The sequence below is a fragment of the Rattus norvegicus genome, chromosome 19 (genome assembly GCF_021556685.1).
Source record: "Rattus norvegicus strain SHRSP/BbbUtx chromosome 19, alternate assembly SHRSP_T2T, whole genome shotgun sequence".
In the NCBI taxonomy this organism is placed as follows: domain Eukaryota; kingdom Metazoa; phylum Chordata; class Mammalia; order Rodentia; family Muridae; genus Rattus; species Rattus norvegicus.
In genome coordinates this window covers 27,130,613-27,150,550 of record NC_141552.1, presented here as the reverse complement: position 1 = coordinate 27,150,550, position 19,938 = coordinate 27,130,613, and the positions used below count along the sequence as shown (strand labels likewise).

At 43.4% G+C, this 19,938-nt stretch overlaps 2 protein-coding genes across 10 annotated transcripts in view; one reads left to right on the top strand and one right to left on the bottom strand.

Annotated features, from left to right (window-relative positions):
* Positions 1 to 19,938, top strand: part of LOC147999291 (uncharacterized) — a 166,504-nt gene that overhangs the window by 18,633 nt on the left and 127,933 nt on the right. For 2 of the 4 annotated variants that reach the window (XR_015643930.1, XR_015643932.1), the window contains 3 exons: positions 1,051 to 1,164; positions 2,019 to 2,226; positions 3,927 to 4,551. The gene's annotated coding sequence lies outside the window, so the exon portion shown is untranslated. Of the gene's footprint in view, positions 1 to 1,050; positions 1,165 to 2,003; positions 2,227 to 3,926; positions 4,552 to 19,938 lie in introns of those variants that run through there. The other 2 variants (XR_015643931.1, XM_087596540.1) reach the window with 2 other exon arrangements.
* Positions 203 to 13,701, bottom strand: LOC147999296 (disks large homolog 5-like). Of its 6 annotated transcripts, none has more exons than XM_087596526.1 (8): positions 13,585 to 13,701; positions 9,491 to 9,607; positions 4,798 to 4,895; positions 2,831 to 3,016; positions 2,218 to 2,361; positions 1,417 to 1,583; positions 599 to 704; positions 203 to 480 (listed from the first exon to the last, which is right to left on the bottom strand). In XM_087596526.1, the coding sequence occupies exons 4-7, from the start codon at positions 2,839 to 2,841 to the stop codon at positions 640 to 642; spliced, it is 387 nt and encodes a 128-aa protein (XP_087452652.1). In that variant the 5' UTR covers positions 2,842 to 3,016; positions 4,798 to 4,895; positions 9,491 to 9,607; positions 13,585 to 13,701; the 3' UTR covers positions 203 to 480; positions 599 to 639. The 6 variants fall into 6 exon arrangements, with proteins under 6 accessions (XP_087452652.1, XP_087452651.1, XP_087452654.1 ...); XM_087596525.1 differs by having other exon boundaries at positions 2,831 to 2,990; XM_087596528.1 differs by having other exon boundaries at positions 4,798 to 4,892.

Genomic DNA, 19,938 nt, shown 5'->3' with positions numbered 1-19,938 from the left:
TTCATAAAGTGTGTGTCCGAGAAACAGCCACATTATCCACACAAAAGACACTGTCACACTGGGTACCCCTTGGTGACTTTGAATTCACTTATTAGCTCAGGCTCCATGGAACATGCAGAGATCCATCTGTAGCTGTCAGTTCTAAGTCCACAGGAGGGGACAGAACCCTTGAGTAAGAATGATGGTCTTAAGAGTCAAGAGATAGAATTCAATTTTTATTCATAAGGAATTCATTTTTACAACAAAACAGGATTAAAACAAATAAATTAAAATATTTAAAAATATTTGAAAAGATAAAAACAGTAACAAGAACATATAAATATGAAACAACAAAAAGAAAATTTCAATTAAAATCATAACAAAAATATTTCTAAACGGCACATTCTTAACGAACATTTAGAAGCACAGATGTATTGCTGTTTCTCCTCTTGCACACATAATGAAAGGAGGTCCCCCAAGTTGTCTCTCAAGTGCTGTTTTCTGAGAAGAAAGTAAGACCTCAGTCAGTCAGGCTGGCTTAGTGTTATATAAATTTAGGGTCTCTAAGCAATGACAAATTAACTCTGAGGAAGAATACTCATCCAAAAAAATTTGTTACCATTCAGGATGTTTGTCATCAGGGACTCCTGAGAAAGCAACTTATTCTTCAGGAAGCTCTCTTACTGCTGTGTGTCCAATTCCAGCTCTCTTGCACTTTCTGAGACCTGGGAGAGGAAGGCAGTTTTTCAGACACTGATTTGGTGGTGAAATGCAAGGCAGCTGTCGGAAGGCTGCCTTCTACCATCTCAGTTCTATTGGACAGTCAACATGGACCTTTTAACTGATATCATTGTTGCTAACTCTTTGGGAAGGGCAAAATCTCCAGAGAGCCTCAAAGTAATGTGGGCTGCCAATATGGGACCCAGACTTATACCAGTGCAAACCAAGAACAGGGCAATGGAAGGAACCTCATTGGGTTGCAGGAAGAAAGTAGATGTCCATATGTCACCAAGGTTAAAACCAATGACAAGTTCTAATTTGACATTTGCACTTTGTTCTTATCCCGCAAAGGTGCTTCCTACACAAGAAGTCACATGACCACAGAGTGTCATTTGTCAAAGAACCAAGAACTTGTTCAAAACTCTACAGAGCATCCAATCTATCACGTGGATATGCAATAATGAGGTATGTTATTAATCTGTCACCATTTCTATACTGCAGCTTCAAAAAAATATACTTGCAAAATAATTCAGTTTCTGAAAAGTGGTTGGCTTCCCAGAATACTTGTGCATAGGCAGCGCAATGAACAATTCCATTACATGAGGTGGTTGGGTGGTTGTGAGTGTAAATTAGAAAGGTGGTAGGAGAGAGCAAAGATGTATCAAATTGGCAAACTTTATCAGATATTTTTAAGCTAACACAGCTGCTCAACCCTACCAGATGATGCTGGGTCTGGACGTTGTTGGTCTTTATCTTTCTTGTTGAAGTCAACCAAATATTTCTGGTTCAGTGCACAGTCAAGATGTACCTCCTTGCTCTCCTGCTTCAGTGGGAACAACTTCTTCCTACATGTGTTGTCCATCAGGAGCTGGCTGAGCAGGTTTCTGGAAATACAGTCTGCATAGTAAGATCATGCTGCCCCTTTCTCCCATTCCCACTCCCGAGTGCCACTAACTCCACCAGGACCCAGATACCCATGAAGACTTAATAGAATTCATTTCGATACATATAAGGCTGCTGCACAAACCACAAAGAGTAAATTCCGGGAAGAATAAATTATTTAATTGGCCCGAGCACCAATTAGTGTCCACATCTCTCAAAAAGAACATGGATCTACAACTATCCATGAAAGCCCAATGCATGGGGGCAACATCAATTAGTAGTGGGCCAACACCCTCAAAGGAGGTCAGTAGAACCAAGAGAAGGTCATGCTTACCATGTGGTCCACACACTGAGTTTTGTAAAACCTGGTATGACACCGTAGGTCCAGGTCAGCCTAATAACCTTGTCCTGACTTCAATCAGTGCTGTTCTATCTAGAGCCTTCTGAAGATGCCTAGACAATCCTGGGATGAGTAACAGTCTTTTATGGAACTGAAAACTGAGTCCTAATGACCCTGGCACACTGATGTGTAAACAGCACAAGAGATAGAACCAGAGCTGAAGACCATGCAATCCAGAACAAAGAAAGTCAGAAATGGCCATTCCAGAAGTGATATCCTTTCTGACCAGGACTTACCTAGAGAAGGTAATCTCCTTCTTCAGCTTATGGTTGTTCTCATGGAACTCAGTGTTCTCCATCTCTAAGTTGTGCAGAATTGACATGACCGCCTCCTCCATTCTCTCCAGGTCTTCATAATATGGATTTGGCCTGAAGTGTGGCCTGGCCCGAAATGATAGAATACAATGAACATCGGCATTTAGGAATATATGAACTCAGGGTGGGTCCTATATTACCCCAGGCTGCTGCCTGGATCTTCCAGCACTCAGTCCCCTGCCTAGCAAGTACAGAGACTCACCATAAACTCACTGCAATTACAATCTTGCAAAGCCACCAGCTGTCAAGGGCTTTGCAAATGCACACTAGACACTCACTCTCCCTGACTTTATCCCCGAATTCTTCATTCAGACCACAAGATCTGCTTTTCAATAAATGGAAGCAGATGAGTCCATTTTCCATCTCGCTCCTCAGGAAGGGTCAAGGTTCTGAATCTCCTCTATATGGGAGGTGAGGTTTAGCACAGGGTGGTTAGGGAGGCACAGCTTTCTAGAACCCAAAACCTTAATAGGATAAGATGAAGGTGACCTTGCAGACCCAGGAATGAAACAAGAGCATTTGGAGCAATTCATACCTGTTCTTCATGGATCTCTCTGTCAGAAACCTCAGGCGATCTCTCAGGTCATTTCTCTCCTCGGTAATGAGCTGCAGCTCTTTAATCAGCCTCTCCTTTTCCTTCTTGGCCTGCTTCTCGCTTAGGGCAGTTCCAGGGGATGATGTTTCTCTCCCAGCGTCTGTAGGTAGAAGAACACAAGGGAACCTGCATGGGGAGAATGCATAGAGTGTACATAGACCACAGTTAGGCCTAAACAGGAGAACAAGCCTGGAACTCAGTGTCACTGCTAGGCGATTGGTCTATGCTTAAGAGGCGTCCTCAGTGGATCTCAGTTCTCCCACTACTCTATAGAGACTAAGAGATGTAAGCAGCCAGGTGTTCCCTATTCCGGACATCAGGTGCTTACATGGACCACGGAGATGGCTTCTCCAGGATTATCATCAGCTGAACAGGGTACAGCTTGGTTTCAGGACCCTCACCCCTGTGGGTTCGAACTCAGATGATAAATACACCATCCACAAGACTTGAGTGATTGGAGACACTCAGATGTCCTACCCTGATACTCTAGGCCAACAACTTTGGATAAAAACACATTTGCATGGAGGACATGGTCAATAGACTTATCAGTTCCCCTATTTGAAATACCAAATGCCCGAGAAGTTCCAATAGGTTACAGGATGAATCTTGGTCCACATGTTCCAAATACTTTTGGTATTTTAGAAACACGTTTGTAACACACATCTCTAATATATAAAGCTAACGATGATCCTGCCAGTTAGAAGAAATCAGAGGAGGTCTAGAACATAAGGTTATTGCCTGGAGCACAATTCTCTCCCTGTTCCTACTGTCAGATATCCACTGTATTTAAAGAAGCAATGATAGTGAAGTACATTGCTGCCCTGTCTGAACTCAGAAAAGGTGGACCCTCCATGACTCCTGATGGTGTTTTTATATCAATGTAACATACCAAATGAAGTGAAAAGTGAAGGCCAGAAGTTCACAGTATAATAGCATTGGCCTTACCACATCCTCCCTGTGGGGTTGGGGAAACTAAAGTTCTGAAATCCTGACTTTCAGGAATTGTGATATTCATGGAAATTCAATTCCTTTTCAGATGCTCCAGTTGCTGTGGCCCATTGCTAGAAAGGTCAGCATAAGCCTGCAGCCCCCCTGGCAGGAAGCTCAAAATACACTGCCCAGAACTTACTCAACATTCCCCAGAAGTGCTGTCTTTGTCCATCATTACTTTGAGACGAAAGGCCAGACTCCTTCACTCTAGTCTCTCCACAATCGACGTTCACCCTCCCAAAACGCTTGCGAAGACGGGAAAACATGTCTTAGCTTGTAACCGCCAGACTCAGACTGAGAGAAACTAGGGCACTGGTTGTCACTACAACACTGGTGACATCACAGAGGATGCCAGAACTCTCTAGGAGACAATAGAATGTCCAAGAAGGGACAGCTGATGTCATGGGGAGCAGACTTTGCCTCCTGCTAATGTTCTCCCTGTACTGAGCATAAGCAGAGGTGCCCTTTCCAGGAGACTTTCCTGGGGCAGAGCCACTGAGCATCTCCTGCTTCCAAAGCCAAATTTTCCTCAAGGCTTGATTATAAAAACCTTAGTAATTCTTATGTATCTAAATGAATGATTCCTTCCATATCTTGCCACAAAATGTCTCATCCTAACTCAAATTGTCCACATTCACCAATGTTAGCCATTAAAACTTCCTGAGATTTCATACCAGCTTGAATATGCAGTCAAAAGTTCTCTTGTCTCATTCTGTACAGGTGCTTTATTTCACATCAAGAAATAGTCTGCATGGTAGGTTACAACATGGGTGTGTGTTAGGGGAACACTCATGAAGTCATGTGCTTAGCAATCGACAATTGCCAGAAAATTCCTTAGTTGAAAGAGTTGAAGTCTTTATGGTGCTAGGAACAGTGTGGAGACCAGTTGGCAGTGGAAAGTGCAATATTGGACTCACCAATGAAGGGAACCTCATGCTGCTTGTTGGTGTCTCATCTCTGCGCCAATGTCACCAAAGGAGCACTGCTGACAGGCCTTCTATCAGAAGCTGAGCTTCTATCAGAAAAATAAAATAGTCAAGAGATATAGGGGGTGCAGATAAAGGTGTAGGACGAGGCTATACATATCACTACGTGGATAGAGCAAGGACCCAGCACTTGTGCTCTGGGTCATGGGCTTCCCCACAAACACAAAAGCATCTGTCACAGTAAAAAAATGGATACTGTATTGAGTGCACACACTAACACTGATTGATCAGATCCATACCCCAGATTTTGGGGGCAGATCCATGGCCCCAAATATCTTCCTCTCAACTTATACAGCAAAAAATAAGAAAGAAAGAAAAAAGTCAAAACAAAAAGCTCATGCTTCTCATATGAGGATTGCAGGAAGTGTGATCTGGTGGTCAGTTCTGATTAGGCCATTTTAGATAGAACAGTGCACAGTGATGCTTAATGTGATGGGTCCTATATAAAGCTTTCTGCAATATTGGAATTTTAACAAGCCTCATCCAGAACATACAAAACAGGAAAGGATGTGATCACCATGTCCTTGCTCTCTATCAGGTTATTTTTCTGTGTCCGTGATTGTCAGGCATAGACAGCAACAATCTGAAATAGCTGGTAGACATGGAACAAAGTGGCTAAAACTGTAGTTGTGGGTTACACACCTCAACTGTCAAAGGCTAATGCTGTCCTCACAGTCCCTGGAGGCCACTCTTGTAAGACTGTCTACTGGAAAGTAGAAGCAGGTTTATCTGAGCTCAAAGTGAACCTGGCCAGCTAGGAAGAGGGCAACATGGGATAATTGAGACCCTGTCTAAACCAGCACAGAAACCCACACTTCCTTTAAAGCATCATCTATGAATTCTTGATTATCTACCATTCTCTCCCTACCAGTCTTTCAGACTGGAATTGTAGAAAAGAACTGGAAATGATCTTCCTATTCTGAAGACCTTGATCTCTCTTTCCTTAGGTGCACATTAAGAACTCATGCAAATGGGTATGACCATCTGAACATCTTAGTATCATCTACTCAGTATATCCAGCATAATACAGTGCCTATGGCAATCTCAAGCTTCCTTGAGTTTTGCTGACCCAGCAAGAAGTATGAAGTACTGAGGTCAAACCCCAGTGATCCTTTCAAGGGTTTAGAAGAAAGCCATCAGAGAAACTCCAATTCTTTGTCCTTAGATTAAATCAAGCTGATACAATGTGAACCTGGTGGGCTATTTAACCATGCATCTTTCTGCCAACCCCACCTTTCTGAGTTCAGTCCATGTGAACCTGCATGCGGAGAATGCATAGAGTGTACATAGACCACAGTGAGGCCTAAAGAGGACAACAAGCCTGGAATCCAGTATCACTGCAAGGAGTTTGGACTTCGCTTAAGAGACCTCCTCAGTGGGTTTCAGTTCTCCCTCTACTCTATAGAGACCAAGAGATGTAAGCAGCCAGCTGTTCCCTATGCCTGCTGACCCACGCAATAAATGCAGTAAATTTTAATTTCTGTTCAATTGTTCAGTAACTTACATACACTTGCATATTGCTGTGGAAGTGATGGGGTTTCGTGATCAGCATTGCATTTAACAATGCATAACCAATCATCCCTCCTAGAATGATTCTGTATATAGAGAAAAAAAATTTATTAGAATGGCTTATAGGCTGTGGTACAGCTAATTCAACAAGGAATGGAAGGTCTAAAACGCAGTAGTTACCCCTGTTGAAGCCAATCCCCCTAGCATAGCTGTAGCCATTTTGTTCCATGCCGGCTAGATAGTTCATATTCTTGCTGTAATATGTCGCATATCATTGTTGTCTGAAAATAATTTAACTCACAGCAGGGTCAGGAATGATCACATAACTTGTGTATGTTTTTTTTATCGGTTATTTTGTTTATTTGGATTTCAAATGTTAACCCCTTTCCAGTTTCCCCTACAATAACCCTGCATTCCACCCCCTTCCCCAGCCTCCTCGAGGATGCTCCCCCACCCACCCATTCCTGAACCACTGGGAGGAAGTTGTTTATGTTGTGAGGTTTCTTAATCTTAAATTTCATAATTATAAGCTTCATGTACGACCAAAAAATTAAAGGTCAATATGAGGGCTGCAGAGATGGCTCCATGGTTAAGAGCACTGACTGCTCTTCCAGAGGTCCTGAGTTCAAATCCCAGCAACCACGTGGTGGCTCACAACCATCTGTAATGAGACCTGATGCCCTCTTCTGGTGTGTCTGCAGACAGCTACAGTGTACTTATATATAAATAAATAAATCTTTAAACAGATAAAAAGTCAGTATGAACCTTTGTTGTCTAAAATGGCTTGAGTCAGGGCTGACAACCAGACAGCCCTTCCAGCACCTGCCTATGAGATCACAGTTTTAGGCTTTATAAACTGACATAGAAAAATATCCAGGGTCGTAGCCTGACAAATTCTCAGCTACGTCTCTGATGATCAGTCTTAGGGTGGGCATTCAAAAAACCATCCCTCTCTAAGTGAGGTCAGAGTTTGTGTGGTTTATGGGGCAACTCCTGGACCCCAACGGTTTTGTCCATGAGGCTGGATATTTCAGCTGCTCTTCAGTACATGCAGGAATCCTGAAGAAGTAGGCGAATTAATAAAGCAAACTTCCTTCTTCCATGTCCTTGATATGAGCCAGCAGAAGGTGTGGTCCAAACAACAACCAACGGATTGGGTAAAGATCTTTACCAATCCTACAACAGATAGAGGGCTTATATCCAAAATATACAAAGAACTCAAGAAGTTAGACCACAGGGAGACAAATAACCCTATTTAAAAAATGTGGCTCAGAGCTAAACAAAGAATTCACAGCTGAGGAATGCCGAATGGCTGAGAAACACCAAAAGAAATGCTCAACATCTTTAGTCACAAGGGAAATGCAAATCAAAACAACCCTTAGATTTCACCTCACACCAGTCAGAATGGCTAAGATCAAAAACTCAGGTGACAGCAAATGCTGGAGAGGATGTAGAGAAAGAGGAACACTCCTCCATTGTTGGTGTGATTGCAGACTGGTACAACCATTCTGGAAATCAGTCTGGAGATTCCTCAGAAAATTGGATATTGAACTACCTGAGGATCCAGCTATACCTCTCTTGGGCATATACCCAAAAGATGCCCCAACATATAACAAAGACACATGCTCCACTATGTTCATAGCAGCCTTATTTATAATAGCCAGAAGCTAGAAAGAACCCGGATGCCCTTAAAGAGAGGAATGGATACAGAAAATGTGGTACGTCTACACAATGTATATTAATCAGCTATCAAAAACAATGACTTTATGAAATTCATAGGCAAATGGATGGAACTGGAAAATATCATCCTGTGTGAGGTAACCCAATCACAGAAAAACACACATGGTATGCACTCATTGATAAGTGGATATTAGCCCAAATGCTCGAATTACCCTAGATGCACAGAACACATGAAAATCAAGAAGGATGACCAAAATGCAGATGCTTCACTCCTTCTTTAAAAGGGGAACAAGAATACCCTTGGCAGGGAATAGGGAGGCAAAGTTTAGAACAGAGGCAGAAGGAACACCGATTCAGAGTCTGCCCCACATGTGGCCCATACCTATACAGATATTAGGTAAGATGGATGAAGCAAAGAAGTGTAAGCCGACAGGTACTGGATGTAGATCTCTCCTGAGAGACACAGCCAGAATACAGCAAATACGTAGCCGAATGCCATCATTAAACCACTGAACTGAGAACTGGGCCCCCGTTTATGTAATCAGAGAAAGGACTGGAAGAGCTTGAAGGAGGTTGAGACCCCATATGTACAACAATGCCAACCAACCAGAGCTTCCAGGGACTAAGCCACTACCCAAAGAGTATACATGGACTGACGGTGGACTCCAACTGCATACGTAGCAATGAATAGCCTAGTAAGAACACCAGTGGAAAGGGAAACCCTTGGTCCTGCCAAGACTGAACCCCCAGTGAACATGATTGTTGGGGGGAGGGCGCTTATCGGGGAAGGATGGGGAGGGGATCACCCAAATAGAAGGGGAGGGGAAAGGGTTGAGGGATGTTGGCCTGGAAATCGGGAAGGGGAATAACAATCGAAATGTAAATAAGAAATACTCAAGTTAATAAAGATGAAAAAAATAAAAAGAAAAAAGAAGGTGTGGTCCAGATTAGAGGTGGGCCTTTCCATCTCAAAAGATCTGAATTAAAGATTTATCTTCTGATCTCCAAGATTTGGATTACAAGTAGGTCTTCTTGCTTCAGAAAATTTAATTAAGAAAAAAAAAATCCAATGGTGCTAATGCCTTTAGCCTCAGCATCCAGGAGGTAGAGGCAGGTGGATCTCTGAGTTCAAGGCCAGCCTGGTCTACAATATGAATTCCAGGACAGCCAGAGCTACACAGGGAAACCCTGTCTCAAAAAAAAAATAGAAGAGGAGGAGGACCAAGAGGAGGGGGTTGAAAAGAGGAAAACAGAAATAAGGAAGGAGAGAGAGAGAGAGAGAGAGAGAGAGAGAGAGAGAGAGAGAGAGAGAGAGAGAGAGAGAGAGAGAGATCCCCCTCACAGGGCATCAAGCCATTTGGCATTAGTTAATTCCAGGTACACTCAAGTTGACAACCAAGAACAGCAATCCCATTACCCGTGGTTGTGATCTCACCCTGGTAGGCTCCTGAGTAGGAGGCTGAAGCCGGAGAATTGCCATAAGTCTGATGCCAGCATGAACTACACACGTGTTCCAAGCCAAGCCAATCTCAGCTACAGTTTGAGATTCTGTCTGAAAAATATGAAAGAGAAAGAAAACATAATTTCCTAGAGCAGTGTTTCTCAACCTTCCTATGGCCTCAACCCTTTAGAACAGTTCCTCAAGCTGTGGGGACCCCAACTACAAATTATTTTGTCGCTACTTCACAACTGTAAATTTGCTACTGTAATGAATCTTTATTGTAGTGTAAACTATCTGATAGGAGACCCCGTGTGGGTCACGACCCCCAGGCTGAGGGCCTTTGCCCTAGAGGTGGTCTTGGCCTAGTTTATATAGTTCATATTATAATGGGCTCTCTCAGCGTTTGAAGGTCAAGTATATTCACTTGTAACATCAAAACTTAAAAATTCAGTTGAGCTGCTGGCTGGTACGGTCTGACATCCCCCAGAATACCTTTGCCATTTTGTTCCATGCCTGCCAGCCATTTAATATTGTTGCTGTAACACGCCTGCTGTCACTGACGAGGAGAAGGGACTTGGCTCAAGGACATGCTGACCACACACCTTGTTTTGTTCTGAATGTTCTGTATGCGGTTTACTAATCTTGAGAAATTTTATACCTGAAGGAGTGGTTCCCTGAAGTGGACACAGGTGAAAGGCTAAGGCAGATGTGTGAAGGAATGTTTCACTGAGGCAGATGCAGGTAAAAGGATGTTCTGCTAAAGCACGCATGTGAAAGGACACGTGATGAAGGGTTCTGCACTAAGGACACACATGCATTGGTCTGCCTTGCATTCTGTAGTTGAGCTGCATTTGTTGGGACTTCATAGAACCACAGCAAAAACCCTTGTGGTGGGCTGTGTGGTTTCTCGCTGTTTCCTTGGGCTCGGGCTGATGGGCAGAGTGATGTCAGCTGAGACAGACACATGTGCTGACGCAGGACACACGCTGATGCCAGGCCCATGGAGGACACGGGATATTGAGAGGGAGTTTGGATAGAGTTATGCTTGCGTAGCTTGTTGGTCTGGGGTCTCTGCTGATCTCTGCTCGCCTGAGAGCTGCTCTTACTGACTGTGTAGCATCTTGGCTGCTCTTTGTTGCACTTGGACACCCCTCAGGACCAGGCTCTCCTCTCCCTTAACCATGGCTGCTGTCCTCTTCCTCTCTCCTCTCCATCACACACGTTCTTCCTTTATTCTCTGGCAGCTTCTTCCTCCTTCTTCCCTCCTCATGATCCTCTCTAGCAAAGCCCTCAAAGCTCCCCTCCCCCATCTCTCTGCTGTGCAGCTGTTGGCTGTTGGCTTCTTTATAATCACAGTTAACTGGGAGCAGGGTCAGTTATTTGGGGTTAACCAGTCTTGAGTTCTACAAATTAGCATTAAAATACAAGCAGCATTAGGCCAATCCACTACAGGAGTTTTTGTTTGTTTGGTTGGTTGGTTTGGTTTAATTTTCATTTACCTTTTTACTTGTTATTTTATTTTTGGCTATTTTTTATTAATTAGTTATTTTATTTATTTACATTTCAAATATTGTCCTACTTTCCACACTCCCCTCATCAAACCTTACATCCAGTTTCTGCTCAGCTTTGCCTATGTGACAGTGCTCCTGCACCCACACATATCCATCCCCACCTCACACCTCTAGGATCTGCCTTTGGTGGGGCAACAGGACTCACCTAGAACCATAGAGCATCCTTGCATACACTTTGGCTGGCAGTTTGGCCCCTAGAAGCTTGGGGATTAGGGAAAGAGGATCTGGTCAGATATTAAAGCCAATGATTGCTGCATTCTCTTCTTTTTCTGGTTGTAGGTGAAATTATGTTTGTGTGCTTCTCTTTTTTGAAATTATTGAGAGATGATTAATTTCTTGGTTTTTCTTGAGTATAGTTTACCTCATTGTCTTGGAGTTTTCCTCCTATTATCCTCTCTTGTTCTTTCTTAGAGAAAAGTATTGTTTATATTTGGTTTTGTAGGTTTGGGGATTTAGCTCAGTGGTAGAACGCTTGCCTGGCAAGCTCAAGGCCCTGGGCTCGGTCCTCTGCTCCGGAAAAAAAAATTTGTTCATTAAATTTGGTTTTGACAAGAAATATCTTAGTTTCTCCATTTATGGTGATTGAGGATTATGCTGGATATAGGAGCCTGGGTCTGCATTACATCTGCCCAAGATTTTCTGACCTTTAGAGTCTCTGTTGAGAAGTCTGGTGTAATTCCGATACGTCTGAATTTTTTTTACTGGATATTTATACTGAAAGGACCCCAAATTTGGGGAGACTCTTGCTCCAGTCTCCTTATGGCTTGCCCCAGGAAACACGCATAGCCGATCTTGATGTAACAACAAGAGATAGCTTTATTAACAAGATCTCGGGCCGACACGTATCTCACAGAGCCGACCTCAAGCCTCTAAAGGCAGGGGTTTATAGAGGGAAAGCCAGGGGATTTCGCGCTGTTACACAAGATTGGCTGATTCAAATGGTGCACAGTTACTTTTAGTGCGGAGTTACATCAGCAAAGAATACGTGTAATCTAGCATCTCAGCAATGTGTGTAGGGTGACTCATCTCACTCAGCAGGGGGATGACTCATCCTCAGGGAGTGAAGGAAGGGGAGGGGGTGGCTCCAGATGGCCAGTGTCCTTGGGGGCTGATAGCCGGGTCGGTGAACCCTATCTCAAATTCTCTCATGCATGTCAGCACTTTGTTTGTGACTGACTTTTTGAAATTTAGCTCTTCAATACCTTACCCCTTTTAATGTTCTTTCTTTGATCTGTGCATTTAGTGTTTTAATTATTGTGTGAATGGAGGAATTCTTTCTGGTATAATTAATTTGATGTTTTGTAAGCTTGTTGTACCTATATGGTCTTTTCTTTCTTTACTTTATGGAAGTTTTCTGCTATGATTTGTTGATGGTGTTTACTGGACCTATGAACTAGAAATCTTAATTCTCTTCACTATCTATTATCCTTAGGTTTCGACATTTAATTGTGTCCTGAAATTCATTGATGTTTAGATTCAATGAACCATACATGTTTATCTGAGATGGGTGTTTTGTGCTTTGTGGGTGACCTCCTTTACCCCAACTGTTCTATTTAGTAGCACGTTGGATAATGAGACATGGTCAGCAATGGTGACCTCTTCCCATAAACTATATGAAAATAGGGAGGGGAATTGATGTGTGTCAAGTATCAGTAGTCTCCTGGGTGGTTTTGATTCCCAGTTGGCCACATGCAACAGTTTCAAAAGCCCAGGTTTGATGTTCCTTGGGATTCCCATGATGATGTACTCAGACATGACAGAAAAAGACCAGAATACACATGAGAGAACTTGATTTCTATAATAGAGAGAACATTACTAAGTTATGTTACAAAATATTAGATCACACGGTGATCTCTATGAATGTATTATTTAGTGAAAAACTAGTGTGTGGTATAGCATTGCCATGGCACAGACATTTAAAAAAAAGTTGTTTGTTTACTGCAAACATGGACTTTATTACCATATGACTCACCTACTACACACCTTCACTGCAAAGGTAAAACGTGCACTTAGGTCCAGAGGAGATCAAGGCATATCTTGAAAGGAAATGAAGATGACTAATGCAATGGAAAGTCTTTGAATTGAAGGATTTTTAAGAAAGTGTGCAGAGGGAACAAGAATGTTCTTTCTGTGGGGTCAGTGAATTAGGAAGGATAGTTGGGAGCTTTACTTGACTTCAGCATTTGATTCCTGAGACTTCATTGGTAAACTTAATGTCTGGAATTTTGTGTTGTAAAACAACACATTGGCTCTGCAGCTTTTGGGAAGGCCCATGGACAGAGAGATCACACCCGCTGGGAACCATTTGTGTGGCCATCACATTTTGGAAAGACACTTGAGAAGTCCTCAAGGAGAAAAGAATGAAAAACTAAATGTCTTCACAGGAATTACCTCAATTCTGATTATGATTTTTTCATATTAGTAATTTATACTTGATTCTTTTTTTTTTTTAATTTAAAACAAGAGCCTTCGGTTTTAATCTGAGGTGGTCGTAGAGTCACAAAATGCTTACAATACCTGTATGGCACCGGTGTCGTCTCCGTCTCCGTCCTGCAGATAGGAGAGACACCACGAAGTTCTTCTCAAAGCAGTTTATTCAGGAACCTTTCTTTCTGCATGCAAGCAGCAATCTCCTACCCCCAAGGACACTCCCTACTAAAAAACCAGTAACGACGCCCCATCAGTGCAGTCTACATAGTCTCAGTTCATAGGTCCACGCCAAATGGCCTGATCTTGTGTCATGGTGCGCCTGCGCAGCTCACAAGATGGGCGTGGCTTACTTTTGGATGTATGAGGAACTCAGGTGCTAGTCATAAGACTTGGCAGCAGTCCCGGGCGCCATCTTGGGATTGCCGCCACACCTGCTCCCCACAACCTGGCATCTAACACTATGGGGCTAGAGATTCTTCTTTTAAATGCATCACCATGGACAACTTCCATTTAACCAGCATGTGTCCATGCCAGGCAGACACTGAGCAGGTTGTATGTTCTGTTAATCTCCACAACAACCCAATTCAGCAGAAACACGTCCATTTTACAGGTGAAGAAACCACAGCTCAAAGCAAATGAGTGTCAGGGTCCCCTCAGTCTCACTGTCTGTCACTCAGACCCACATCCTTCTCTGTAAAGGGAAGCCATGGGCCTGATGTGGCTGTGCAAGCTGACTCTGCTGAGATGATCAATGCTATTCTTGACCCTGGGAGAATTTAAGACAAGGTGACCCACAGACTCCTGGGGTAGATTCTGCCTCTGGGTTCTAGGGTGTGACACAGTATCCCTTGCATGGGTCTCTACTCATCTGAGGAGTCTGTTCCCATGTGTCAGCTTCTATGGCAGTGGTTCAAATCCCTCCTAATGATGCAACCCTTTAATACAGATCTTCATGCTGTGGTGACCCCCACCATAAAATTATTTCATTGCGCCTTTGTAACTAATATTGCTGTTCTTGTAAGTCATAATATGCAACATATCTGATAGGCAAAGTATCATAAAATAAGGGCCTGGGAAGGGATCGAGACACACAGGTTGAGAAACATTGCTCTGTGAAATACTTTTAAAGTAAGGCCTTCTTCTCAGGAGAACCCGGAACAGTTGTCAGAGCAGAGATGCCCTGAACTAGTTACATGTTTTAGCAGGCCTTAAGGACAACAGAGATTCCTGGCTAAAGGCACAATCTGAAATCACTGTCCCCAGGACATTTCTTGCCTCAGGTTTTCCCCATAACAATGTGAGTCTGCTTGAACATGTCTGTCCAGGAAGCCAGTCCCTGTAGACTGTTATACAGACAGAATGCTAAAGTCAAGAATGGTTTCCCTCTGACGGCCCATAGTCACTTCTCTAGAAGTAAGTTCAAGTCCCCTGTGTGTAAAGTCACATAGTGTGTGAGACTTGAAATGTCATCCGTTTGAGTTGACAAAAAACAATTCTGACTTCAGATTTACAGCTGACCAACAGTTATTTTCAGGAGAACACAGAGGGTGGCCAGGCCTGCAGAGTCGGATCCCCTCCCTGCCTGGGACAATCCCACCCACAGTAGACTTCTGCTTCTCCTAACAGTGTTATCAGAAAATGTGACCTTAAGGTTCTGAAGTACACAATATGCACAAACCCTAAAGATGTTAGATGGCCGATATGGGGCTTTTCTCTGCTTTAAGATCATTCTGGCCTCTCCTCTCCCCTGGACTGCATTCTGTTCTCTCTGGTCCGTTGATCTTTAAGTACCTGGGTTCAACTCAAGGCCTGGGTGGGGAGGAGGACCTTTTCTTGTAGGAATGAGCATGGATCAAGAATGTATCCCCACTGTGACTGGGCAACAAAGTACCAGAAAATCTCCTCCAATCACAGAACTGGGTCATGTGGGAGCCTACACTGTTTCAAAGGGACAGCTGGTTGCTTTCTCCTGGAAGAAGCACTTGGGGGTTGACTGTCACTTCTGAACCTTCTGTTCTGAGTCACTTCTCAGAAGGGGCACTTTGCTCTAAGTCCTTTGGGGGACTCACCCAGCACTGGGGCTGGAGGATCCTATGGTGTTGCAGCTCTGAGCTGGGAGGGGGAGCTCGCACACTGACTTGAAGAAGCCTGTTTTCACAGCTGATCTAAGTCTGAGGAACAGGTGCTTTTAAAGAAGCATGTGAAAGCATCTCCTGCAGGAGAGCCCAGTCTGCAGGGAAAGTCACACAGGACATCGAAAAGTGGATTCCCACCTTCCACGGGGTGGGTGAACCAGGGAGGGCACTGGATGGTCAGAGAGTTTGAGAAAAGACTGAATTTTCTGAAAGACTTCCAGCACTTTACATCCCACCACTATCCCAGGCTCACATGTGAGGCTCAGCAAAGAGCGCCACCTGCTGGGGTCCTGAAAACTAAACTTGGAGTGGAGAACTGTGGAGTACACCTCTGGGTAGGGGGAGATGCAGGACTCCAGGGCCAGGCCTGGGGTCTGTCCCTTTGGGTCTCCTTGCTTCCCAGAGGCTCTAAGTGCAGGGCCAGGGAGCCCAAATCTCAAATTCTTTGGCCTCAGTAGTGAGAGTCAACAGGGCAGGGCAAGGCAGGGCAGGGATGGGCAAAGGAAGGCCAGGCACAGGAAAGCCAAGCCCAGCCAGCCAGTGGATAGGCTCTGGGCATGAGGGACTGGGGACAGCAGGACCGACCCTCACTCTCCAGGCTGGGCATGGCACCCCAGCAGGGATGTGGAGAGTCCTGGAACCGACAGCCCCTTGTCCTCTGGCTGCATCTGACAGTGCATGGAGGGCTAGAAGTCAGAGAGGCTCCTGGGATCCCCCGATTTCCTAATCACATTGTGCTCACTAGAACACTATTAATCTTCTACAAAATTACAGAGCAGGCTGTATGAAGACTCTCAGCTGACAATGTGGACATAAATTATGGGTATGTGTAGCAAGACCCAGGCCACCTCCAGGTTCTTAGATAGTAACTGAGAACCTCAAACACGGTAGTGATGTGATAGTGTGGTGTTAATCTAGTGACAACTAGTTTCTATTGTGACACAGATGACTCTTTTTGTGTCATGGTCAGCTTATAATGAGTAGAAGACCTAAGCTTGAGAATAACCAAAGACTACATTAGTTCTCTAGGTGCTGAGCTTTTAAAAGCCCTGGGGTGACAGCAAGCTTTTGAGGACATTCTGGATTATTCCTTCTGTACATTAACTCTCTAAGTCACCTCCACTCTCAGTAAGTTAGTTCAATTCCATAAATTGGAAATCCATCACCTGGAAGAAATACTGTCTTAATGTGATCCAAGATTGGTCATGGAAAAAGGGTAGCTTGAACTGTCCCACCTCGGTTCTGGGCTTGCACAGGCCTGCTCTCCAAAAGAAACCTGTGTTCACAGCTGTAGGCTGCATTCACTATGGATGCCCTTGAGGTTCCTCCCTAAACTGCTTAGATAAAGATAAGTTTCTTGCTAACAATCAAAAGAATTCATTATGCCAAGCTGGCCTACAGCAAGTTAGTTTCTATTCTGTATTTTATCAGATGTGAATAATATACATGGTCCTCATTGATAATAGGTGAAAGATCTGCTCTAATATGGACACTAAGTGATGCTGGAGGATGATCCTGACCCACAATGAGCAGTGGGAACACCAGAGCCCTGTAGGGATGCCTGGCAACCTAGCACATTGAGCAGGCACAGCTCAGTAAGTTTCCTGTGAACACACATCTCCTGAGATCTCTCTATTTAATTGGAGGTGATCCTGTCCACCTAATATAGCACATGCCCTGGAAAGACAAAAGCCACCTGAAGAAGCTGTGGTGAGGACTCACAGATTAGAGCATCGGCTGTTCTCTCAGAGGAACCACGTGGTCCCTAACAATAATATACAACGGGGAATGGGATTCCTTCCTTTGGACTATGAGGGAAATTCACCCAGGACAGGCCACAGACAGACTGTAGAAAAAAAGACCCATTGACATAAATGATAAAACTAAGTCTAATCTACATCAATAAAAACACAGCATACTTCTGGTCAAGGACAAGAGCATCTGTCAAAACCTGTTTCCCAGCATGACATTGAAGGTCATAATCTCTGGGGTAAATATCGATGCTGTATTGCAAGAAAAGCTGAAGCACATGGTTCTCCATTAGGATGACTTCTGTATTCCTTTGAGAATGTTGTCAATTTTTCTGTAGCTGTACAGCAATGAGTGTATATTACTCAATATGTGGGGCACAGGGTCAACAATGAATGTGAGCTGCAGACTGTTATATGTTAAGGTGAGCAGAACACATGACAGTATGGGTAAAGTATGGCAGTGATTACATAGTAAAGTGTGCATCTGAGAGACAGCCACATTATCCACACAGAAGACACTTCACACTGGGTACCCCTTGCTGGCTTTGAATTCACTATTTAGCCAAGGCTCCCTGGAACATGCAGAGATCCATCTCCAGCTGTCAGTTCTAAGTCCACAGGAGCAGAAAGAACCCTTGAATAAGAATGATGGTCTTAAGAGTCAAGAGATTAAAATCAATTTTTATTGATAAGAAATACAATTTACAACAAAACAGGATTAAAATGAATTAATATAAATATTTAAAAGTATTTTAAAAATGAAAAATAATAACAAGAGCATATAACTATGAAACAACAAATAGAAAACTTCAATGAAAATCATAACAAAATATTTCTAAACATCATATTCTTAACGAACATTTAGAAGCACAGATGTATTGCTCTTTCTCCTCTAGCATAATGAAAGGCGGTCCCCCAAGTTGTCTCTCAAGTGGTGATTTCTAAAGAAGAAAGTGAGTAAGACCTCAATCAGTCAGGCTGGCTTAGTGATATATAAATTTAAGGTCTCTAAGCAATGACAAATTAACTATGAGGAAGAATATTCATCCAAAACATGTTGTTAATAGTCAGGATGTTTGTCAGCAGGGGACTCCTGAGGAAGCAACTTATTCTTCAGGAGTCCTCTTCCTGGTCCGTGTCCAATTCCAGCAGTCTTGCACTTTCTGAGACCTGGGAGAGGAAGGCAGTTTTTCAGACACTGATTTGGTGGGGAAATGCTAGCCAGCTGTCAGAATGCTGCCTTCTACCACCGCAGTTCTATTGGACAGTCGACCTGGACCTTTTAACTAATATCATTGTTGTTAACTCTGCGGGCAGGGAAAATCTCCAGCAAGCCTCACAGTGATGTGGGCTGCCAATCTGGGACCCAGACTTATACCAGTGCAAACCAAGAACAGGGCAATGGGAAGAGACCTCATTGGGTTGCAGGAAGAAAGGAGATGTCCATATGTCACCAAGATAAAAGTCAATGACAAGGATGAATTCAACATTTGCAATTGGTTCTTATCCCACAAAGGTGCTTCCTACCTAGGAGGTCACATGACCACAAAATGTCATTTGTCACAGGACCAAGACCTTGTTCAAAACTCTACATAGCATATCACACAGTCATGCCATAATATGATATGTTATTCATCTGTCACCATTTGTGGACTGCAGCTTCAAAAAAAAAAAGGAAAATATACTTGCCAATAGTTCAGTTTCTGCAAAGTGGTTACCTTCCCAGAATACTTGTACATAGACAGAGCAATGAACAATTCCATTACAGGCCATGGTTGGCTCGTTGGGAGTGTAAATTAGAAAGATTGTAGGGGAAAACAAAGATGTATGAAATTGGAAAATGGTATCAGATATTGTTAAGCTCACACAGCTGCTTATTCCTACCAGATATTGCTGGGGTCTGGCGGTTTCTGGTCTTCTCCTATTCATATTTATCGTTCTTGTTCAATTCAATCAAATATTTCTCTATCAGTGCACAATAAATCTGTACCACCTTGCTCTCCTGCATAGATGTGACAAAGTTCTTCATACATGTGTTCTCCATCAGGAGCGGCTGAGCAGGTTACTGGAAATACATTCTGCATAGTAAGATCTTGCTGCCCCTTTCTCCCATTCCTACTTCCAAGTTCCACTAACAACCCTAGAACCCATATACCCATGAAGACGTAGAATACATCTTGATACATATAAGGCTGCTGCAGAAACAGGAAACAGCCAATTCAGGGAAGAAGAAATTTTTTTGATGGCCCAAGCATCAAATAGGGTCCAAATCTCTCAAAAAGAACATGGATCTACAACTATCCATGAAAGCCCAATGCACGGGGGCAACATCAATTAGTAGTGGGCAAACACCCTCAAAGGAGGTCAGTAGAACCAAGAGAAGGTCATTCTAACCATGTGGTCCACACACTGAGTTTTGTAAAACCTGGTATGACACCAGAGGCCCCGTTCAGCCTAATAACCTTCTGCTGACTTCAATCAGTGCTGTTCTATCTAGAGCCTTCTGAAGATGCCTAGACAATCCTGGGATGAGTAACAGTCTTTTGTGGAACTGA

Coding starts and splice junctions, on each gene's coding strand:
- LOC147999296 (XM_087596524.1), bottom strand. CDS start 4,146: ATGTTTTCCCGTCTTCGCAAGCGTTTTGGGAGGGTGAACGTCGATTGT. Junction 2,362..2,830: donor GAGAGATCCATGAAGAACAG/GTATGAATTGCT, acceptor ATTTCGGGCCAG/GCCACACTTCAGGCCAAATC. Junction 1,584..2,217: donor AAGGAGATTACCTTCTCTAG/GTAAGTCCTGGT, acceptor CTGTATTTCCAG/AAACCTGCTCAGCCAGCTCC.